General features: G+C 32.2%; 1 protein-coding gene across 1 annotated transcript; it reads right to left on the reverse strand.

Moving 5' to 3' along the window:
- Positions 1-3,291: 3,291 nt before the first annotated feature.
- Positions 3,292-8,289, reverse strand: LOC25498857 (thioredoxin H9). The gene is made up of 5 exons (NM_001422411.1): positions 8,164-8,289; positions 6,834-6,937; positions 5,775-5,897; positions 4,564-4,686; positions 3,292-3,875 (listed from the first exon to the last, which is right to left on the reverse strand). The coding sequence occupies exons 2-5, from the start codon at positions 6,852-6,854 to the stop codon at positions 3,723-3,725; spliced, it is 420 nt and encodes a 139-aa protein (NP_001409340.1). The 5' UTR covers positions 6,855-6,937; positions 8,164-8,289; the 3' UTR covers positions 3,292-3,722.
- Positions 8,290-24,865: the final 16,576 nt, after the last annotated feature.

Here is a 24,865-nt window from a genome sequence, read left to right on the forward strand (position 1 = left end):
ATTGCCAAAAATAATATGATTTTTTCATTCTTTTTTACGGTAATTTTCTTTTCATATTTAATTAAAAATTTGAAATAACCAAAAGCATGAGCTGTAAGTTGAGAATAAGTTGCTTTCACAAGCTTAAAGGAGCATGATATAGAAACTGAACCATAAGTTGAAGTAGTGGTATTTATCATGAAGAAGAGTTAAGTGGTTATGTTGTTCTTATTTGTTGGGTTGGTAGACAAGTGAAATATGATTGGTAGATTCGATGTTTCAAAAGAGTAGCTTGCAATTTGACCAAAGTGTGATGCAATTTGATCACCGGATTCCATCTGGATATATGTGGTGCAGCAGTTGAAACAGAAGAAGAAGATGAAGAGGTTGTTGAGAGAATAGAGAGAACAGAAAAGCAATTTTCCAGCGGTGAGGTTTTTGAGAGAATAGAGAGAACAAAAAAGCAATTTTTCAGCGGTAGTTAACTGCTGCCGGATCCTCAACAGTAGTTAACTACCGCGGGAGATATTTCAATATTTTACTTGTGTTAATGTAAAGTTTTTAATGTCAGAAAAGCAATTTTTTAGCAATGTTAGGCTGTATTGCATAGAGTCCACCACTAACTTCGTTAACCATGTGGTTCGGAAAACTATAGTCATCAAATACTACCTTTTTTCTTAAAAATAAAAAATAAAAAAAAAACTACTTTTTGTCATTTTTTTATATCTTCCAAGATAAAAATAGATTATATATGATTCAACATTTTTGTCAAAAACTTTAAATTATTTTATATACAAATTCAATAATAATATTTTATATAAATTTGTTTGGATAAAGAGGTTGGCGGTTTGAAGTAAGGAGAATTAGAGAGTTTAACTTGGCGCTGTTGGGTAAGTGGTGTTGGAGGTTGTTGGTGGATAGAGAGGGTATGTGGTTTAGACTATTAGCAGCTAGGTATGGCTTAGTAGGGGGTGGTTTCATGCAGTTGGTCGGGAGGCTTGATGTGGTGGAGGGAGATAGCTAGCATCCATGATGGTGTTGGTTCAGCGGTTGGCAGTTGGTTTTTCGATAATGCTCGCATTATTGTTGGTAATGGTGCTAGTACTTTATTTTGGTTAGATAGGTGGTGTGGTGATGTTCCTCTCCGGGATAGGCATCGTCGCTTGTATGATTAATCTGCGTAGAAATTGTACATTGTGGCGCAGATGTTTGCTAGGGGGTGAGGTGAGGGAGGGGAGGCTTGGAAGTGGAGAAGGAGACTATGGGCGTGGGAGGAGGAAATGGTAGTGGAGTGTAGGAATTTATTGTTGATCGTTGTCTTGATTTTGACGATGTGTGGCGGTGGGTCCCTGATCCAGGTGTTGGGTATTCACTCATTGGGGCTTACCGCAGTCTTACAGAAGGGTTGTCCCCTCATGTTTTCGTCCTCACGACTCTCTTACGAAAGATGTCCCCTTGAAGGTCTCGGTATTGTTTTGCGGCTTTTTCAGAATAGATTGTCAACTAATGCGAATTTATTTCGAAGAGGGATTATTCCACATGGCTCTCAGTTGTGTGTTAGTGGTTGTGGTCCACAGAAACCAGAGAATCATTTATTTTTTAGGTGTAGTCTCTTTGATCATATTTGGCAGCTTGTTAGAAATTGGCTTTGCGTTTATTCCACAGATCTTTCTAACATTCTGGATCATTTTCATCACATTGGTGCTTCTTCAGGTTATGCTAAATCAAGGTGTTCTTTGTCCCCGTGAGCTTATCTCAGTTGGTAAGGACAATGTATAATATATGCAAGGTCCGGGGTTCTTTCATGCATTTGTTTTGGTTTGCTAGCTCTTGGGTGATTTGGAAGCAAAAAAATGATAGACTTTTCTGTGGTATAGAAAATTCTCCTATTCAACTTGTGGAGAGTATTAAGCTTCTTTCCTTTTGGTGGTATAAATATAGTTTTTATAATTGATGCCAAAACCCTTTTCTTTGTTTGGGTATTGGCTAACTTGTGTTGCATTTTTTTTGGCTCTCTTCTCTAACACATCTTGTGTTGGATAGATAGTCTGCTGGTTGTAATATGTCTCATTTTAATTTCTAATTTCTAAAAGAATAAAATTATAAAACGAAATGAACACAAATTTTGATATAAATGAAAAACTCAGTAATAGACAGGTAATGAGATGCTTCGAGAGTTTGTCGAGAAAGCCTTGCAGTTGGGCCAACCAATTTATTGACCAGCCTTTTTGTCATTTAAATAAAAAATTGAATTAATTGTTGGAATACATAGGAATTAGGATGTACACAATTAAAATAAGAAAGACGACAATTTTAGTGGTATTTAGAGGTGTACTTTCAGATAAAAATATTTTGTTCATGTTCACAGTACACACTTAGAATCATGTGTGGTTTTTTATCTTGTATGGGAAGTACACATTCCATGTGACTAGTTTGATATCCAAAGCAATTGAGGGGCCAAAACTCTTCTATTTTATTCTTTTGTGTGAAAAACAACTCTCTTTTAATTACAATTCTTTAGTTTATTAGAATACTCTATGCTCTTCTTTGGTTGATTTCCTACTTTCTTTTTCTCACACTTTGAGGGAAGGCAATGAATGTGTCGATTGATTGGTTAAATATGGGACCGACAACATTGACACTTCGAAGATATGGATCTCTCCTCCTTTGCAACTAGATTTTATCTTGTTCGCTGACTCCTCTGAAAGTTTTTAGGCACCGAGTTGCTTAGTCCTTTGTTTTTTGTTGTTTTCCTCCTTATAAAAAAAAATTACAATTCAAAGTTTTAGATTTGTTCTTTTTTCTTAAAATTGGTTATTCAAGTATTAAAAACATTAACACCTTTGAATTTTTGTCTCAAATTAATCTTTTACATTTTTCCTGGTAGTAACGTAATCCCTTACATATCACTTCATTCGTCTACAATGAATAATCCTGGGTAGTAACTTAATCCCTTACACATATTATAATAATGGTATAAATGCAAAAAGGAGAAAATACTTTTACTAAAAATTACCATTTTTAAAGTATTGATGTTGTCACTGTAAAAGTAAAGTCCTTTTTTTTTTAAATGAGATAATACAAAAAGCAGAGGAGAAAAGAAAATAAGTTCTAGTAAGCAAGACAGCCATTGCATCCGCAAAAAGGGTGGTAGAAATATGAGGACGGCAGACATGAACATTGTCACTCCTGCAGCAGATGATGGCTGTTCTTTGCGAAGTGAAAGACGCTAGTCGTATTAATTAGAGGATATAATTGGAGGGCAGAATCGAAAAACATTAATATTGCACTCGAAATAGTAAGAATCTTTCTGTTTAGAACATTTTTCTATAAATAGATCACTCATTGTTGAACCAATGGAATATAAATTAACAACAAATGTAAAGAAAAAAATGATAAAAAATGTAACCACCATATTCAAGGGTAGTGCAAAACACATCTTACACAAAAGAATCAAACTCTTTACCACTTAAATCATAAGTCTATTGATTCCATGTAACCACCACTTTTTCTTAGACAATAATGCAGAACAAATTCTATATTTGCACAGCATGCTTTTTTAACTACAACATAACTTTGAATCAGAGACATTCATGTGAAATGTTTTATATTTACATCCAAGGAAAAAAATAATTCAAAGACACTCACGGCAAAACATTTAGAAGCACTCATGTCATGGTCAAGAATTCGCGATTTGTGAGGGAAGAAAAGCCGTAGCATCTACAAACATGAATAAAAACAAGTCACTGCTTATTCTGAGGAACTGAATCAGCAATGGCAACAAGCTTCTTCTCAAGCTCTGGCTTGTTGGCTCCAACAAGTTTGTCAAGTTGTTGTCCATCTTTAAGAAAGAAGAAAGTTGGTGTGGCTTTGATGTCCCATGAAGTGCTGAAGTCCTGCAACATACACAACCATGTTCAATCAGCCACATGATGTATTACCAATTACACTTATCACACCATGAACAAATTACAAAGTAAAATGATCATCCAAAAGATTTAGTCCCCTTTAATGATTGACAATTTCAGTCCCCTTATTTCTAATTCTGAAAATATAATCTGCCAATTATTACAATATCATAAATTTTCTCTACCACTGAATTCGAGAGTTATATTTGCTGATGTGTCAAGTTGAATAATGAGCTGGCAAGTCAATGAGTGATGTGACCATGCATATGTGGATTAAATCAGATTATTGGGATAAATTCAAGTCCCACATTCAATAAAGAAAGACCTGATCCCAAAGAACATGTCCTGTTATATCACCCGGTGACTTGTCAGCTCATTATTTAACAACACATCAGCAAAAATAAGTCTACAATTCAGCGGAGGAGAAAATTTTAGAAATTTTAAAAATTGGGAGAATATTTTTGGCTTTAGAAATGGAATGACCAAAATAGTGGATCGACAAAAATAAGGGGACCTAAAGTGAATATAAGCCAAAGATTTGATATAATGATAACATATTTGCATATGAAGATGTTTGTCCCCCGTATTTAAGGGGAGTGCTAGTTCACAAATACATCTCATGAAACTATATTTACAAAAAAATATATGAAATAATATTTATAACTTCACTACTTACAGTTAGTTCATCCACATCAACCAATAGGAACATCATAGATGTGTATTTCTCAGACATTTCGCAGTAATATGGCGCAATCACCTTGCAAGGCCCGCACCACACTGCGCTGAAATTTGCGATCACCTGTTGAACAAGGAGCTTTAGTAGTAGCAATTGTACCCATAGAAAATAAATTATATAGCATAAAAATTAAAAAGTAAGATAAAGTTAAGGAAAATATATGCTGGAAAATCTGCAGTCAATAAATTATACATTTTAACCAAATGAGGGAGGTCAATTCGTAGTGTCTCCGAAATCATGTCAGAGTGAAAGAGAGTACTAACTAGCAATTACCGCTAATAAAGCCTTATTTGGATAAACAGTTAACTTAAGCGCTTATAAAATAAACATTTATCTTATAAGTGCTTATCTATAAGCTATTTCCTTAGCAAAAGATAAAATAAAGTCTAATTGTTTTCATTTAAGCTATAAGCTGTTTTCATAAGCTATCTTGGATAACTTATGGAGATAAGCTGGAAAAAACTTATTGACATATAATAAGCTGGAAAAAACTTATTAACATATAAGCTATAAGTTGTTCCCATAAGCTCTACCAAACAGTATCACATGTCCTTATGTCGGTAAAATCTAGATACGCTCAAATAAGTCAATTCAAACATACCCTATATCTTAATACTTAGTTGGTACAAATTCTACACCACCACTAGATCGGGCAGAGTAAAATCATGTAAAAGAAAAAGAGACACAAGCATAATTCGGATTCACTTCTAGATTGAAAAAGCTTTTCAATTAGAATAAGTTATGGAGCTTCACTACGAAAAAATCCTTAATATAAATCTTTATGGAGTAGTTAGATGAGAGAGGTTTCAAAAAAAAAATTAAGATGCCAAAGTTAATCTCAACTTATACAATAACTACTTGTCAAAAAACTCATGGTTAATGCAAGATTTTTGTATTATTTCTTTCATCACAAGTAGTTCTTGAGAAGTTTATCCAAACTGACTCAAAGTCAAGTGTCTTTCAAATGTTGAATTCTTTCTTTTGTATTATGGCGGTTTTGAAAACACAGATGTTACTGAATACCAACTATACAAATGTGCGGTAAATTTTGGCAAGGTTTAAATGATTCATCCAAACAAAACAACAAAATGGAAATAGGTCTTCAATTGTATTGTACTGCATATTAAAAACTAGGTCAAAGTGAAACTTACAATTTTGCCATCCTTCTTTGCTTCTTCCAACTTTTGGTCCCAAGCTTCTTTGGTGGTAATAAGTGCCACATTCCCGGCAGCAAACTCCACATGTTGATCAGAATCATTATCCCTATCCCGAGACTACAAGCATTAAAAACATGAAACTTTTCTGTCAATTGATTCATCAATGAATGACGAAGATAGATGGAAGCAATTAAGAGCTACAATACACCTACACGCTTTTTCCATTATTCCTTGTCTTCCTTTCCGTAAACTAAAAGTGGTTAGGAACACAAAAATCACGGATAGATGCTGACAGAAGAAATTACTTCTAGTTACAGATTAGGGATTGTTGCATCATACTATCTGTAAGTCGATGATTAGCCGTTTATCACCGTTAAAAGATGAAGGGGATGAGGTTTAGGGGTGAGGGGGAATAAGTGAAGAAAATGAGAAAACTACAGCAAATTAGTTTGAATGTTTCGCGTTTTCTTTTTTCTTTCTCGAACATGATCTTTATCTTACAGATAGCTACTTATCAGATGCAATTAAGAACTCTTTTCACCAGTTACCTAGGCAGTGTAATTTGAACTGTAAGTTATTGACCAATACTTAGATGAATTAGAACAATTGACAGACCTAAAATAATCTCTCCTTTCTAATTCCTATATAGTTTTCATTAGTTTCTGCATTCTGTTATATTTGTTTCTCTATTCTTGCTTTTACTATAACTGTTTAATTTATCTGCTACTGGTCGCATACAACACAATACACAAAGGCTAGCTGTAGATGTAAAAGTTAATCTCAATTTGGCTAGCAAATAAGTAAGTTTTTGACACAAAAAGAAGGCGCGGTAAAAGACTATCAGTTCAAAGTCACAGCAGATGTCTTTCCTTATGCGTTGATTCTACCAAAGGAGCAATACAATACACACTTAAGGAAAAAATCATGACCTTTGCTTATAGAGTGATCTTATATGTACAATTTATCGGAGAGAACAGATGAAAGGCCTCAAACTTTAACTTTTAATGATGAATAACAGTAAATAGCATGTTTGACGTATCCAAATATTCTTACCTTAGCCAAGCAATTCCCCATTTAAATATTTGAAAGCTGCTAACTTGTTAACTTTAATGAAAAGAAGCCTTCGAAAGACCGCCTATTTCAGCAGAACAAATTCCCTGAAGTCCACCAGAACAAAAGAGATATTATAGAAAACAATAGCAAAGTTAGAGATTGATCAATTAATATATAATCATGCAACACTTAATTAGTGCATTATGAGCCTAGAAGAACAGGAAAAGCAAAAATTCAACAATATAAGAAAAGTGCACTCCAATAAATGTTCACTTAGTCGTATATCAGAAATTATTTCCTTAAATTTCTGAAGGTGCAAAATCAAGCAGGGGAAGGAAAATATTTAGAAATAACATTCATACATTCTCAGCTACTGTCAAAAAACAACACCCTCCATTCCCGGTCAATCATAGAAGAGGGGTGTCTTTATTGAAGTGAAAATGAGAGTAAATAAAAATCACTCCAAATCAAATGGATATACTTCTCAAGAAACAATAACGGATAAAGAAATCATTGTGCATATGCGTTAGCCAACCTTGGCCGCTCTTTGGATCAATATTTCATGTATTATGAGTCTTGTCCGATTCATATAAGGCATTTACTGTTATCGGATGTTAAGGGGATTACTACCCCGCATTTGATTCTTCTGTTGTTTCTCTCTTTTCCGGGCTTAGGTTACGAATAAAGAGATATTAAAAGAATCTTACAATAATTTATGAGTTTCTTAAACAATAACTTCCCTAAACAACAACTTTCTGTACAAGTTGAAATTAACTTGTTTACTAAAGCTGGTTTATTTCTCAAACTTGCACACAGATACCCCGACAAAGGAACCGTTGAAACAATCCTTTAACCATACTTTATTTACCTCCCAACAGAACTCCAGATTACAAGACCTCTTACCCTTAGTAACCATATGGTTAAGACCAAAAAAAAAAAAAAAAAACTCCAAAGAATACCATAAGACATAAACACAAGTAATCCAAAAAATGCAAATCAAAGTAAATAAATTCCAAATGGGGGTACATTAAAAACTCCCAATATTTGGATTTGTGATCAGAAAAATTATTTGGTTGCTGAGAAACAAGAAAGGAAAAAAGCAACAAAACAGTATATTTATGAAATCAGCTAGTTTGCAATAATAATAACATGATTTCAACATCTTAAAATCAAAGTTGCAAACTTTCCATCAATATAAAACCCCATCAAAAAATAAATAAATAAATAAAAAACATCAAAAACAAAATTAAAAGCAAACAAATTGAAAACTATGGTGTGAGGTTGATAGATTACTGGTGCTGAAATAAAAAGAGAAGGATAAAAAACATACCCAATTAGTAGATTTGAGGTGAAACAGAAGAGATTAAGAAAGTGAAAGTAGAGACAGAAGGATACAAATACAGTGGACCTCGTACTTGGAGAAGAGAAGAGAAGATAAAGTAGTATTGTAGTTTGCGTGAAAAACAATAATTGTGTTGTGGTTAAACACAAAAATGTAGTACTATTTGTTTTTTTTTTTTACTGAAAAATAGGTTCTTGTAACATAAGCAATCAATCTAGTACAATAAATTGTGTTTAAACAAGTTTTGGTATGTGATGTCTTTTGTTCTTTGTCGGGTATCTTATCTGTCTAACTATTTATAAGTACATATCTAAATCTAGAATAGAACAATGGTGAAAAAGATTGAGTCAAAACAAGTAAAATTTCAACAATGGTAAAAACAAGTTGTTGTCCACAAGAAGATTAAATAAAAGAAAAGACGAGATTCAATTTGATTTCTGATAATTTTTTTATGTAAATAAGATTTGATATTTTTATACATAAGATAAAGGCAAAATTAAAGTTTTAGTCCCTTAATTTAATTTCAAATAACAGTTTGGTCCTTTATCTTTTTTTATTTTAATTTGATCCTTTTTATCCATTTTCAAACTTCAAATTAAATATTATTATGCAAACATAGACAAAGATCATAGATAAATGGATCAACTTTTATGTCTATTGAATAAACTGAAGTGGGTGAACTTTTGTTGGTTCCAATTTCCATCCACAATTTATGATTATTATTTTTGACAAGGAGTTCCAATTTTCATCGATAATTTTCTTTACTTCTCATTATTTCTTCTTCATAAATCACCAATGGAGGCGTCAATTCTTGACCTTGAAAAAAATGTTTTCCATCTATTTTGAGTCTTGCCATTTCAAAATTATCCGTAAACACTAATATTAAATTATCTGAGTGGAACTGAACTCGAATTTTTAAAGTACGGTTTTAAATTTAAGTTTTGTTGATGGAAAAAATGGTTGAAAATAGACACAATATAAAGTAAGGTTTTGAGTTTGAGCTTTGTTAATTGAAGAAATACAGTTGAAAAGAAAAAATCATGATCAATCAAATTTTTCAATGAAAATTAGTCATGTGTAAAGTCAATGAATATTTGTTTTTTGTGGTGGTCGAAATTTGAACCTCAGCCTTACATATATTATGGATTGTTCTTATCAATTAAGTTAAATTCACGAGTACAATTTATGAATATTTTACACTAATAACATGTCATCCAAAAAATTGTACGTGAAATAACAAAATTAAAACATTATTCATTATCGTATGTTAAAGTCGTCAACAACATTTGGGACTTAACATATTTAAAAACTTTGTCCATTGAGTATTTTATCAATTAAAGAGAGTTAAGAAGATGTTAGAAAAGTTGCTGCTAACATTTGCATAGAATAAAAATAAATTCTTACATACAGTACACCTCAATTTTACAAAGACACAGTGTCAAAATAATACAAATAAAAAGAAATTACAATTACGTCAAAAAATAAATATATACTACAACTTTACAAGGTAAATGTTATTGGTCAATTCATTATTTGCTTTAGGAGGAGATAGGAAGGTGCTCACACACCCCTTGTGATTGCCCTCATTCATTGCCAGCTAAGAAAAATGAAATAACAACTCAATTAAAAATATTCTGAAAATGAGAAGCTAGAATTTAACAATTTAGAAGGAACAAAAAATTTACAGTATTTTCTCTTGTACTTGCAAAAAGCACAATAAGGAATACTAATGTTAAGTATCGTTTAGACTGATTATTTGATGCCTTGAAAGTATTCTCAATGGTGGTATTTATAGCTTTCTATTGGTTTGGGTTTCAGTTGCTTAATCTCCAAGTAACAGGGATATTTTAGGTATTTGGGTGCATTCTAGAAGATTCTAGAAACGGATAAAGGCGATGTCCTGAGAAGGACGCGCCTTTAAGTTTTAGGGCCCTTTTAGAAGGCACTGAAGTATCTAAAAGGGTCCTGTGAAGGTCTTTGAAGCCTTTAAGAATATTATGACGGTCCATCTCTAAATGGATAAGGCCAAATAAATCCCTATCACTGGACATAAGGATCAGTTGAGATTCGTCAAAGCCTTGGTTGATTAAAGCATGTTTTGAATAGAATATTACTAGTACAAATGCTTTGTGAAAAATATATGATTATATATTATATCCACTAGGAATAATATGAGATTCTTATGGGAATCAAATAAATAGGAAAATTTAAGGGTCTTAGTCTACTCACCTGTAATGGGTGTCACATGATTTTATTAAAGCTTAGAAAATAATAGTGTTTGCCACGTCTGATGATACAAAGAAAGAAAATACAAATAAAATTCCATGCTTGTTGTGGCAATACACGGTTTCTGATCTCATGTATCAATGCTTAACTGGACTTCAAATTACACCTATGTTTTGTGGTGGCACTACTTAATTTTTATGAAGGATTCTAACTATAATTAGTACATAGATATTGGCAGTATGTCATAACATTATACTAACTCGTGACTTACATGAAATTTATTTATGAATGATTGTTTTAAAGTCAAAAATAAAAATGGGAACATAGTGGGGAGTTGTCAATTTTTGCAAGCTGTAGTGGGAAGAAAATTGAAGGACAAGTACCATTTTGTTTTATTGCACGGACTATAATAACATTATTATTATTATTATTATTATTATTATTATTATTATTATTATTATTATTATTCATGTATAAGAATGTTAACCAAAGCTAAACAACAGAGGAACTAATTAATTACTTTTTGGCAAAGCAAACTCCAAACTTGTTAATAAGTAGGGAAAGAGAGTTCACAAATTGCAATCATGAGTAAGCACGGGAATCCAGTTGTGTTTGTAACTTTCTATTAAATGTGAAATAAGAATAGCTAGAAAGTGTGTTAAATGATGGGTCACTTTGATTAATTATCTATAATGTATCAATATTTGGAATCACTTGAAATACAAACGTCAATCAATGTCGCCGAAAAGCTGAAAGTTTATAAGAGGAACATATAGGACATACAAAAACACGTATTATTATCATTTAAGGGGGTATAGATCTTAAAACAATACTATCATGGATTGTAAACAACCGCTAAATTACTAGACGTCACTAATATAAATAAAAATTTATTTTTTAGATACATTCAATTAATGATGTATGTGATCTTTATTATATATCACATACATCATTAATTGAATGTATTTTAAAAGTAAATTTTTGCTTATATTAGTGATCGGAGGGTGTATAATTTATTGAATTGTTTGTTTAAATTTTTATCACCCATTAACACAAACTTACTAAGGGTAATCTCTAGCGTTTCCCAAAGTTATAAAGGAAACTAATTGGAATTTAATTTTGTCATTATAAACTTTTAAAAAAAAAACTAGGGATGGGGAAATAAACAATTAGAATTTAGAGGATATGATAAAGACATGTGAAGCCCGGATACGAGATACGATACGTATACGATACTGCACCGATACGCTGATACGGAAAAATTTCAAAAATTAAGATACGATACGGCTGGGATACGTTAATAAAAAAAATTATATAATTAAATGTATTATATAATTATAATCATTTTTTTATTATGCAAGTATATTAGCAAACACAAGAAAGCAGGCTCGTAGCACATTAATATAAATATAATATTGACGATTAAGAGAGTGGTAATTACATACGCAATATATACCAAAAAGAGCACCAGCAGTGTTATACATCAATGCTACACTATATCCAAAAGGAACTTGTTAGTGTTATACTATATCGATCCAAAAAAGAATCACTATATCCAAAAAAAGAACACATCAGTACTAAGAGTTAACACTAACAAGTAACTAACGTTTATAATGTTTTTATTCTTATTTTTTACACACAAAAAAAAAAACAGAAATCAAAATAATATAAAAAAAACACAAGTATCCGTGCGTATCGGGATGTATCGGAAAGTATCGGATAATTATTTTTTAAAAAAATAAAATTTAATATTTGGATACTCTCCGGATACGTATCGGGAAGTATCGGACAGGTATCGGTGCAGAATACGCAGAGAATACGGTACGTCATCCATTTTGAAGTATCAGGGCTTCACAAATAAATAAATATTTTACTATATTCCTTTGCACATCAGTAAGTATGTTAATTTTATCAAAAATAAATATCGAATTCACAACGATCGCACAAAAGTTTGATTGTTCAAGTGCAGTATTCTTAATCAAGGTTTGAAGGTATGTAGTTTGCTTTAAGAAACAATTTGTAAAATAGATTGTAAATATGAATAAAGAAATTGTGTCGGGGTTAGATGTCATTAACTATTCATTCAACACATTTTCTTGATCGATTATATACTTTCTAAATGCAATTATGTCTTCACATGTATGTTTTCATGTTTGGCAAACGACGTATTTTTTTTTTTTTATAAACAAGGAGAGTGGACAGACACAAAGAGACATCATCGACATTTCAATTAGGTTGGCATCCCGAGGAGACCTCCATCTTATGTTGTCAAACTCAAAAAGAATTTATTAAAAAATGAGGGGAAATAATTACAAAAGTAGGGGGACTAGACCGAAACCCTCAAAAAACAGAAAAGAAAGGAAACAGAAAAATAAACAAAAGAAACAACAAAAACCATCCAAAAAAAACATATCAAGGGAATCTCTAGTTTGGAAGTCCACATCTATCCCGATAGAAATCAAGCCTCAAATCATTAGGAAGAATGTCAAGCCAAACGACATGAAATTCATTATATGAATTAACTTTCAATGCTAAGCAAAATAACCAATTGATTCAATGACATATGATCGAAAAGTGTGTGTGTGAATGCAAAGTTAACTTTATATCTAAACGTTAGTATTTACACATGATTTGACTTGGATCCCTTGGATAAAAAATCGATGTCTCGCACATTCTAAAAAATATATATCATTTTTAGAGTGTACGTCGAAAAAAACATAAGAATGGAATTAAATCAAAGAACATGATGAATAATAATAAATTATATATAACCAGTCATATCAAGAGTATTACATCGAAATCCTAGCAAAATAATCCTGATCCTAACTCTAAGAAAACTAGTTACCCGTGGAATGAGTGAAAGTTCCATTATTAGTTATTAAATGAATAAAAAAAATAGTTTTGAAACTGTGGGGATGGCTCAGTTCAGGCTCAGATACACCTATTGATCTGTCCAACTGGTTGTCTTTGTTGGCTAGCAGTCAAGGGAGCTCCGATTATGCAGTTGTTTGGTTTATCTCCTAGGCCTCCTATTGTAGAAGTCAGTAGGGAGCTCTCTATCAGTTGGTATCATCAAGATCAATGTTTATAGCTCATCTTTTGGCAACCCGTCTTTTGGTGCGATTGAGGGAGTTTTTAGAGACTCAAGAGACTAAATTCTCTGGAGGGTTTCGCTCAAAATATTGGTCATATGGCTCATGTTTAGTGGCTTAATTTTGTGCAACTATGTATTCATTAGAAAAGTCTTTGGAGTTGCAATTGAGCAACATTTGGATTCAGTGTGATTCTGAAATTGTGGTTAAGACGTTCAAAGATATTTTTACTAGATTTTCTCACAACATTTATTAAGGAAATGATTACTGATGTTGATTTTAATGGCAAAATGTGTATCATTTACTAAAACACTCTTATTAATATAGTTACTCAAATAATTATAGATAATTGAAATGCAATAAATAATGGTATGTTAATGAAAAAAGTAATAAATTTTATATTTGTATTATAAAAAAGGACAAATAATTTAAGACAACTTTTTTTAGAAAAGAGGACACCTATTCTGAGACGGAGGAGTATTGTCTAGAGACACTTAACCTTTTTCTTTTTGCTATTCACATTTCCAGGCCATTAAAATCACCCAAAAAACACTATGATGAATGATAAGATGAGATTTAGTTTAATCTAACATAAAAAATACAGCAACGTTGAATCCTTTGAACGAAAATTTTGTCATACATCAAAGTTTTATTTAAATGAAAGATTAATGTGTACGGTTACGCATCAAAGATATTAAGTGAAAAAAAAAAAAAAAAACATTGAAGTTAGTTGATGTAATCTAGTAGAAAAAAAGTCCTTAGTAGAGTAAAGACAAAAGGGATCGTACAAGCCATTGGATTTGATGAAAGATGTAATGAACACTTTCATTACACAAAACGTAAAAGTTCATCATAATCAAATGCAAAACACGTTTTTTTTAACAAAATCGCTTCTCACTCCGTTTCATTCATCATCAACACCAATAATCTCTCTAGATTCTCTTGTTAAGCATTTAATTACTTTGAAATTGGTGATTTTTTGTTGCAATATGATGAACCACGATTGATTGTTTTTGGATATCCAAATTAAAAGTTTGTGAAAAAATCTATTTTAATTAATATTAACAAAAATATTCATTACTCATTACTTGAAAATTACATCTAAAATATTATTAATTAAAGGGTTAAACAGGTCTTTCGTCCCTGTAAATATAGGTCATTTGAATTTTCGTCCTTGAAGTTAATAATTCTTCCATTTTGCCATTGCAAATATTAATCATTTGAAAAATGGTCTTAATTACATCTGATTAGTAACTTCAAGGACGAAAATTCAAATGACCTATATTTGCAGGGACGAAAGACCTATTTAAGCCAACCATCTCGTCCAATCATCACTTGCCACATGGGCACCACGTCGCTAATGACAGCCCACCTCAGCAAAAAAAAAAAACTAATTAGGATCAAAAGTCAAATGATTAATATTTGCAATGGCAAAATGGAAGGATTAGTAACTTCGTGGACGAAAATTCAAATGACCTATATTTGCAGGGACGAAAGACCTATTTAAGCCCAATATTTATACATGCATAAAAGGTATTGATATGAAAATTAATTTAGGGTGTGTGTTTAATTTATACATGTTTGATCTTTGCATTTGCAGCTTTGAGAGATGTTTGGGAGTATTGTCTTAGAGATACTTGTTGGCCTTTTTCTATTTGCTATTCACATTTCCAAACCAATGTGTTATACCCTGTTTTTGGACCTAAAAATACTGGGCCCAATTTCATTTCAAACTTTGTCAATTATCAAATTTCAACTGCACAGTTCAAATTGTCTCTGCCTCGCAGTATTTTCAATCACAATTTCATCTATGTTTTTCTTGCATAAAACCTTTTGAAATGGTCTTTACTTGTCTTGTAAGTCATTCAAAAGTGTCTCTGAATCATTACATTGCTTTTTTCTACAGTTTATTTCAAAATTTACAAAAAGTCATACAGAAGGGTATTTTGGTCATTTCCTGCAGTGGGACCCATTTTCATCCTTGTGACTGTCTCCGAGTCTTTCCAGATTGTTTTTAAACATTTTATCAGTAAACCCTATTAAACTCATTTCAAACTTGCATCTGAGTCAGTGTCAAGTCAATTTGAATCTGTTTAGGTCATTTTCAGCCCTAGGGGCATTTTGGTCATTTCACACAAAATTTTGGCATAGAGAGGTTACTTTGAAGTACCTCATTTAGGCCATTGGTTCGTTTTAGTCCGTTTTGCCAATTTTATTTTTGTTTCACTTTACGTTTGGTCAAATTACGTTTTTTATTCAAATTTTATTTTTAATTGCATTTTGGTCCCTCAATTGAGGTCCCAAAACTGCATTTTGTCCAAACTGTTTTTTTATTTCATTTCAAGCCTTTTTTTTTAATTTTGCAGTTTAGTCCTCAATTTCTTTGTTTTTGCAGAAAGGTCCAAATTTCTTTTTTTTGGCCAAAGCCGTGCCATTTTTTTTCTCCAGGTCCAGGTGTCCTTTTCTTATTGGTTCCAATGTACACATGTCAGTTATAAAAGCATTAAGTCAGATTTCAGAAGCAAGGATTACACGCCACTTCACCAAAAACAGAATCAATCTTTCTCTTTCTTGTCAGTTAGATCAAAACCAAAATCACAGAGAAACCAGTAAGAACACAGAGAAAAATCAAAAACCCTAACACACAGATTCATCACAAATTCACCAGAATTCAACAAAAATTGCTCAGATTTCTCAGATTTCTCTGCAGTTCTCAGTGATTCATTGAAGAATCATCATCGTAGAACTTTTTTCTCTGCAATTCAAGCGCAGATCCATCACCGTTTGGCGACGAATCCCTGCACGATCACAGAGACGAGAGCGTGAAAAGAAGAAGGAAAGAAGCAGAATCTGGACCGGTGAAGCAGCTGAAGAATCACTGATTTATTTTCAGTGTTAAAGCCAAGAATCAACAACACAGAAAGCACAGAATCAAGTTTCCCGGAGAAACTCAACAGAATCTCCATCAAAAAACTTCAGGTAAAACTCAGAACCTCTTTTCAAAAATAAAATCATAGTTTAAACCTGCAAAATCACGCAAGCAACAAACCTAAAATTTTCCAGAATCACAAAGAAAACCGTAACCGTAACCGTAACCGTAACCATAAACACGTAAATCTCGCTTTTCTCTTCTCAAAAAGCATCAACGCAAGCGAATCGTTACAGATCAAGAAGGATAAAAAGGATTTGATCCAAGAAAATTTCAAAGAAAAGAAGAGTTTCAAAACCGTAACATAAAACCTCAGATCTACAACGATTCAGACCTTGCATGCAAAATCTAATGTCATATTCTTGTTTAGAATAAAAAAGGATGTCTTAATCTGCAAAAGTTTTTGAAAACGGAGGAGTTTCTCGTCTCCGGTGCGGCGGCGCCGCCCTGTTGGGCCGGCAAGCCACCACACCGGAGCGGTGAAGCTCACCGGAGAAGACAACCGGAGGAGAAGAGAGAGGTGAGAGTTTCTCTCACTAGGTTTAGGGTAGAGAGAGAGAGGAAAAGGAAAAATGGACTGGACCGGTCCTGCAATCCTTTTATGAGCAGCTGAACCGGACCGGTCCAGCTCTGGTTCGTTTCCCTCAATCTAGACCGTTGGATCTAGGGTTCCATCTCCTGGATCAATCCAACGGTCCCTGCGCTTTCCTTTGTTTTGAGTTTGGGCTTTGGGTTTGGGCCTAAGATTCCATACGTTTTTTTGCTCCCTTGTGCTATTTACACCGTTTCTCTGTGCTATTGGAACCTGTGCCTTGACCAAAACTTTGATAAAAATTCCTAGATTTTTTTAGGCATACGTTTTGTTGATTTCTTATTGTTTCTATGACATTTTTGCACGTTGAACTTGATAAAAATATTGCATGATTAATTCATAGCACTTTAATTCCTTTTGGATCATTTGCCATGAGTTTTTTCATTGTATTTTTATCACTAATGTGTTAATATGTGATAATAATCTCTTGATATGTTGATGTGAGATGTTTATGCCTATAATCACATGTTGATCTTGCTGTTTTGAATTGATTCTTTAATCTTGACTTTGTTACACATTGTGCTTGCTAAATTCTCATGTTTTTTGTCCTTTTTATTGCATACTCATTTGGTACATTTTGCATCATTCCCATTATATATTTTTTTTTTTTTGTTGCACTAACATTTTGTTCCCCATGTGATTTCACTCCTAGCATTTCACTACCTCCTCCACTTTCTTTAGCTTAGCATTTACTTTTTGCAAGTTTTGATTCATTTGGTGATGTAATTTGTTATCATTGATTTGTAGCTTGGCAAAGGGGCCATAGAATGTATTTAGGGAATTTTTGTAATATGGACTATGGACACTATGACGCACCGACACACACACACTCACCCTAGATGTATGCTTAGGATTGTATGCATAGATGTATGGCTAGGATTGCATGATTAGATGAACGCTTAGTTTCGAACACTTAGAGAAAACCCAATTTTTTCCAAAAAACATGCAAATAAATTCACTTCAAATATTTTTATAAAAAAAAAATGGAGTCAAAACTCCAATAATTTTTCCCTTTTATTTTCTTAAGTAAAACTTTTAATGAACTTTAACCATGCTTAGACTTCATTTAGCAAAACGATTAATTCCACCTCACATTTTCCAAATCTTATGCCTTTGAGGCCTCTCATCTCTATTCTTCAAAATCTCTTTTCAAACTTAAAATCAACCAACAAAAACAAAAAAACCATTTTTGAGAATGAACTACGAACGGTTTTGATCCCTTAAAAGGGTACGTAGGCAATGAGTCAAAACTCATCCAAGCCGAAATAAAAATCAAATTCTACTTCTTCTTATCCCCCATTCTTAACTAATCACACCTTCTTTTTTACAAATAAGCAATAAAACTAAAGCGTAAAAATAAACTTAGGAGAGCGGTTCTTATGGAATACCATAATCGCTCCGGGTGCCTAACACCTTCCCGTAGCGAAAACGACCCCCGAATCTAGAACTTTTTAAGGGTTTTTCTCCTTTTACCCTTCCCAAGAAAAAGAGAGATATCAACGGTCGAAAGGTTCAAGTCCAATTAATGGCTTGGCACCCCAAAACCATGATAACACAATGAAATGACCCAAAAATACTATGATGAATGATAAGATATCCTTTAGTTTAATCGAGGCTTAATTGCACTTTTGGCCCCATATCTTTTCAAAAGTTGCGATTTTGGCCCCGTAACTAATTGAAATACAAAACAGCCCCTATGTATTGGATCTTTGGCAGTTTTGGCCCTTAATGCCACTTTTGACCTAGTATTCGTTGACGTGGCACCCACATCCCTTAAACGGTGTGATTTCTTTTCATCTAATATAGATTGTTAATGAAATTGCATATTAAATGGGGGGTTTTCTCTATTGTTTGATGGGTATAGAATTGAATTTAATCAAATTACATGTAAAATGCGGGTTTAATGAAATTGCTTATGAAATTTGGGTTTTCTCAATTGTTCGTAGGGTTTAAAATTGAATTTAACCAAATTACATTTTTTTTTACAAGAATAAACTTATTGCATTTCATTCAAAATAATAGTAGAGATACAAGATGGAATCCTAATATGAATATGGAAACTAGCATGACGCAAAGCCGCTCTAGCAAAGCTATGAGCGACTTCGTTGTCTTGTCTCCGAATGAACCTAACATCAGAGGTTACTAAATCAGAAGCTAATAGACGTTTACAATCATTAATAACTGCGCTAAAATTAGAGACGCCATTTTTACTACCATAAAGGCTGTCTACCACAGTTTTGGAGTCAAACTCAAAGTCCACAATACCTAGTTGCAGATTGTAACACCCCGTTACCCAAAAGTAATTAAATAACAAATACTAATCAGAGTTAAGCACCAACGGGCATGCTACATTGCAAATTCAAAATTTCTTAAATAGAAAATAAAACTATTTAATTCAACATGTTTAATAACTTCAAAATCTTGCAGCGGAAAGTTTGCATTTCAATAACAACAACAACGGTTTAAGTCTCCAACAACATCTTGGCATTAAGCCTAAACAACAATAAGTCGACCAACAAAGGGCCACATCAACAAGTTCCAAAATTTGATACATGGAAAGGAAAACAACAATAATATAATATAATAATTCCCATCCCACGTATCAGAGCCCTAGACACGACTCTTGAGCCACCACCGACTACTCAGGATCACCTGCAAGTTACCCATAGGAAGGGCAACATTTTCAAGCAGAAGGGGTGAGATTCACAACAATAAATATAGATATTAAATCTTCAATTGAATCTAACACCCTATAACATCATCTTGCCATTACACATAATTAATTCACAAGCAACAACAACATCATCAGATTCCACTCATCAAGTAGGTATACAATGTACATATTTACCTACAACATCATCATCATCAAAGTAACAATTACAATCAACAACTACGACTCATGCAAATGACATGACAACACTGCTAAGACAACACCTTAGACTTCTCAAATATGCAAATATGCATGTGGTACCAAACAGGACCGAAGCTCTCACCGCTTTTGAATGGTTAAAGCATTCATCAGGGCCGAAGCCCTCACCGCTGTTGAGCAACTAGTACTCCAGGACATGAGTCCTCACCGCTGTTTTATGCATATGCCATGGACCTACTTGTGTATATCTACATACAACTGACCATGCAATGCAAACTCCATGTGACTCCACTTAAACAACATGTATGATTAATAGTTAAAACATACATTTCATTCCTCAACATCAATCAACAATCAACAGAGATTCAACTATCCAGAAAAATGCACAATTTATCGTAATCATGTTCATACATCAAGCTCCATTCAAAACGTTCAAACAGAATTCAACAACTCAAAGATATTAGTAATCAACAACATCAATTATATTAGCTTAGATACATTGAGAGGCTATACCCTTATAGACAACTTTCATCCCTACCCCAAGGACCACTCATGAACTCATTAGACCCTTATACAACGTTATATCTTTCCTAAAAACATCTCTATACGTTTAGGATAAAGTCCCTACACTTAGGAAGAAGTTTGGAAGCATTTGGAGTGAAGAAAATTGCATTTTAGGGTTTATGGTAAGACAACATCAGTCATACTAAAATTACACATTTTCTGTCAAAATCGCCTCATGATCACTAGAGTCGCCTCATGTTTCCGACAGCATCAGACATACTAAAATTACACATTTTTCTGTCAAAATCGCCTCATGATTTCTAGAATCGCCTCATGATTTCGACAGTATCAGACATGCTGAAATCACAGATTTTCTACCATGGGAACCTCCTTGGCTCCATCTCTTAACCCTAAACTCTCCAAAATCATCCATAAACATCACCATATGATTACCCTATCATTAAAACGTTAACCCATCACTAACCTACCTGATTAACCACTCTTTTCACCATTCAATTCTATGGTTTCTACACTTTTTCATCCAAAAATCAATAATCAAAACATAATCCCAAATTCTCCAATTTCTACCAGAAACATGTTAAATCAAAATCAGAATTACAATCTATACTATTGAAAGTAAACCTCACCCTTACCTTAAATTTGCAGAAGAAATGCACAACAAAAATTCAACTCTTGGTTCTTCCTTGGTTCTCTCTTGCTTGCTCCCAAAACTGGTTCTACGTGAAACTGATTCTAACTTCTCTGTATAACTTCCCACTCAAAAGTAACTCCCTTCTAATTACACTTAACTCCCCATAATTTCTAATAACTCCTATTAATTCCCCAAACACCAAAATAATCATTATTTCATACTTATTCTAATTATTATTAAATAAACTATATAATAAAATGATACACCACATAAATCACCCAAAAATCACACATATATATATACTCCAGATACATCAAAATAATTAAATATAACAACTAGGGCGTTACACAGATCGCGAACCCAGTGCATTGTTGATAATAAACCCAAAGCCTTACCCAAATTCACATCAAGGAGCGGAGTCATCCATTCAGTCTTGGCTAAAACAAAGCGACCTTCTTCATCTCGAATGCAAACACTAATACCAACCCGATTCCGAGCTTGAGAAAAGGACGCATCAACATTACAAGTAAACCTACCGGAACTTAATTTAATCAAATTACATATAAAATGGGATTTTCTGTTCGTAGGTTTAAATGTGTTTAGAAATGGGATTTTATTGCTGGGTTGATTTATATAATGGGTTTGTACATTAAATAGATTTGATTGCTACAATAAGAACTTTTGCTATATCAATTGACTTATTTAAGCTTATTTATTTACACGGGAGAGCTTATGAAAATAGCTTATGACAACTTTCACAAGCTTTTTTCAACTTATTTTCATAAGTTTTTTATGATAAGTATAATTTGAGCTTTTTTTAGCTATGCATAAGCGCTTGATAAGCGCTTGTGCTATAAGCTACAAATAAGATTTTTATTCAAACATACTCTAAATAAGCTTACTACACCACGCAAACTCAAATATACAAATTCTTCTATTATTACATAACACTTATGCATAAGCGTTTTTCATGATAAACAATTGTGCTATAAGATACAAATAACCTTTTTATCCAAACATGCCCTGAGTTACGCAACATAAAATGAGATGATTCTCTCTTGATTTAACCAGACAACAATGGCATCCAAAAAGCCTTTCCAGTTTATCCAAACAGCTCTCAAAGCTGCAAATGCAAAGATCAAACAGGTATAAATTAAGCGCGCACACACCCTAAATTAATTTTCATGTCTATACCTTAATGCATGTATAAATAGGGAACTTTTACGGTACACCTCACAAATTTAGGTGTACCGGTACTCTTACTTTATAGATTTATGAAATAAAGAGTTATTTGTCAATATTTATATTTTATGAAACATCATTTCTTAAAAAAAAAACATCATTTCATTGTTGATAAGAATCATATTAAATTTTTGGCTTAATTGCAATTTTTGTCCCACTATTTTCATTTTTTTGTAAAATTGATCCCCCTGTTTTAAAAATCTCTACGATTATGGTTCCTTTATCTAAAATTTTGTCTAAAATATGATGATATAACATGTTTTAAATGGTATTTTCAAGGAAATTTTCTTACGATTTCATCCATGTTGATACTTTCTCGTCTTCAGATCATATACTATGACAGTTAAAATCTATCACATCACGTTTTTTTAGTTAAAAAATAGGGTTAAATATGTTTTTAACCCCTACAAAATTACAAGTTTTCAAGTTTAGTCCCTAAAAAAGTTTTCTTCACTTTTAATCCATATTTGCATTTTATAAGGACTATTTTGGAGGACTAAAAATATACTTTTTTTTTGCAAAAAGTTTTCAAAATAAGGACTATTCTTACAAACTACAATATTATGTAGGACTAAAATTACCATTAAAATTTTATAGGGAATAAACTTTAAAACTCATGATTTTGTAGGGACTAAAAATATATTTAACCCTAAAAAATATGATAGAGGGACCAAAACTGTCGAATTTTAAAATAGGGGGACCAATTCCACGAAAAGATGAAAATAGGGGATCAAAACTGCAATTAAGCATATTTAATAATAAGGAAAAATCAATCCCCCATCTTCGGGATAAAGTAAGAAAAACAATATTCGTACAACAACTTCCCTCAAAAAAAATATTTGCACAACAACTTTTTGACAACTTTTGTGACAACTTTATTTCTCATACTCATATTATGTTTTTACTTTCTCTCTCTATTGTTTTGGTTTTTGTGTCAATACATCTATTTTTTTTTTGTAAAATTATGGTTGTCCCAGAAGTTGTTAATAAAATGATTGTTCAAATAACACAACTCGTAAAGTAAATTTGCTTACTTTTCGGTGGTTGAAGGCAAAGTATGTTAATTTTGCTTTAAGTTATCAAATTTGGTGGCAAAATCCAATTTGTTTGTATGACATTGAGTGATTGTTCTTGTTTATCGTCTTTTAGATTTTCTCTTGTGATAACTTTGATGTTTTTCTCTGACACATTTTGTGTAAGGGAGAATACTTTTTGCTTGTTAATATTTTTCTTGTTAAAAAAAACTTGTTACACCTAATAAAAATTAAATTTTGACCTTAATCTAAAATTGATAATTTTATTTTTTAGAAATTTAAGTGTTATAATTTTTAATTGTATATTTTTTTTTTTGAATATATGATAAATCATACACAATTTATTTTTCCTCATTCTCATGTATTAAATATGACTCTTATAGCCATGCACATCAATCACCAAGAATGTTACTAACTAACTAGATGTGTGACACAACCAATATATATATATTTTTAAAAGAATTGATTCTCCTCGATTTTTCATGTATTAAATATGATTTTTTAGATTCATGTCCCATGCATTTCATGTGATAATGAATATTATATATATAAAATACACAATATTTAGAAATTCTAACTCCTATTGCTCTTATGTATTATGCATGTATTATCTATCAAATAACTATTTTTTTTTAAATAATCACATAATTTTGTAAGGTTCTATTACTTTTTCTGCCAAACTATATATTCCAACTACTACCAATTTGAACTTGGATGAAGCTACATCAGAGTGTATGCTTCTTATAATTATAGGAACCCTACATAATTTAACTACTATTTTCTCTCTCCATATAAACCTTGCTTAAATACACCTAAAAATATTTTTTATTTTTTTTTATAAAAATTGATTAAAAAATTTATGATTGCTAAAAGTGAGGGAATGAGACAAATGAATGAATAAATGCTGATCGATTGACAAATTCTTGCATAATAAAACATATTTGGATTGATGGTCCAACACATCAAACACAAAATGATTATGAGATATTAAAGAGTCCAACAAAACATAAGATTGAAATTAGCTTAATTGTAGTTTTGGTTCCCGTATTTTTACTATTTTGTAAAATTGATCACCCTGCTTTAAAACTCGACGGTTCCAATCCATTTATCTAGAGTTTTGTCTAAAATATGATGATATAACGATTTCATCGATGTTGATATTTTCTCGTCTTCAGATCATATACCACGACATTTAAAATCTATCACATCACGTTTTTTTAGTTAAAAATATGATAGAGGGAGAACAACTGTCGAATTTTAAAACAGAGGGATCAATTCCAAAAAAAGATGAAAATATGGGGACCAAAATTGTTATTAAGCGTAAGATTTAATTATTATAATTGTCAATAATAAAAAATAATTATTTTTCTTAAAAACAAACCCATTTAATTACATTAATTTAACGATTTGGTGTACCGGTACACTCAAATTTTTTAGTGTACCATAGAATTTGCCGTATAAATATTATTATCATATACATAAACGTGTGTCTGAAACGCAGAGCTGTGCAAGCAAGAGAAATGTACAAAAAATAAATTAACAAACTAGAA

This window comes from Medicago truncatula, chromosome 7 (genome assembly GCF_003473485.1).
Source record: "Medicago truncatula cultivar Jemalong A17 chromosome 7, MtrunA17r5.0-ANR, whole genome shotgun sequence".
NCBI lineage: Eukaryota > Viridiplantae > Streptophyta > Magnoliopsida > Fabales > Fabaceae > Medicago > Medicago truncatula.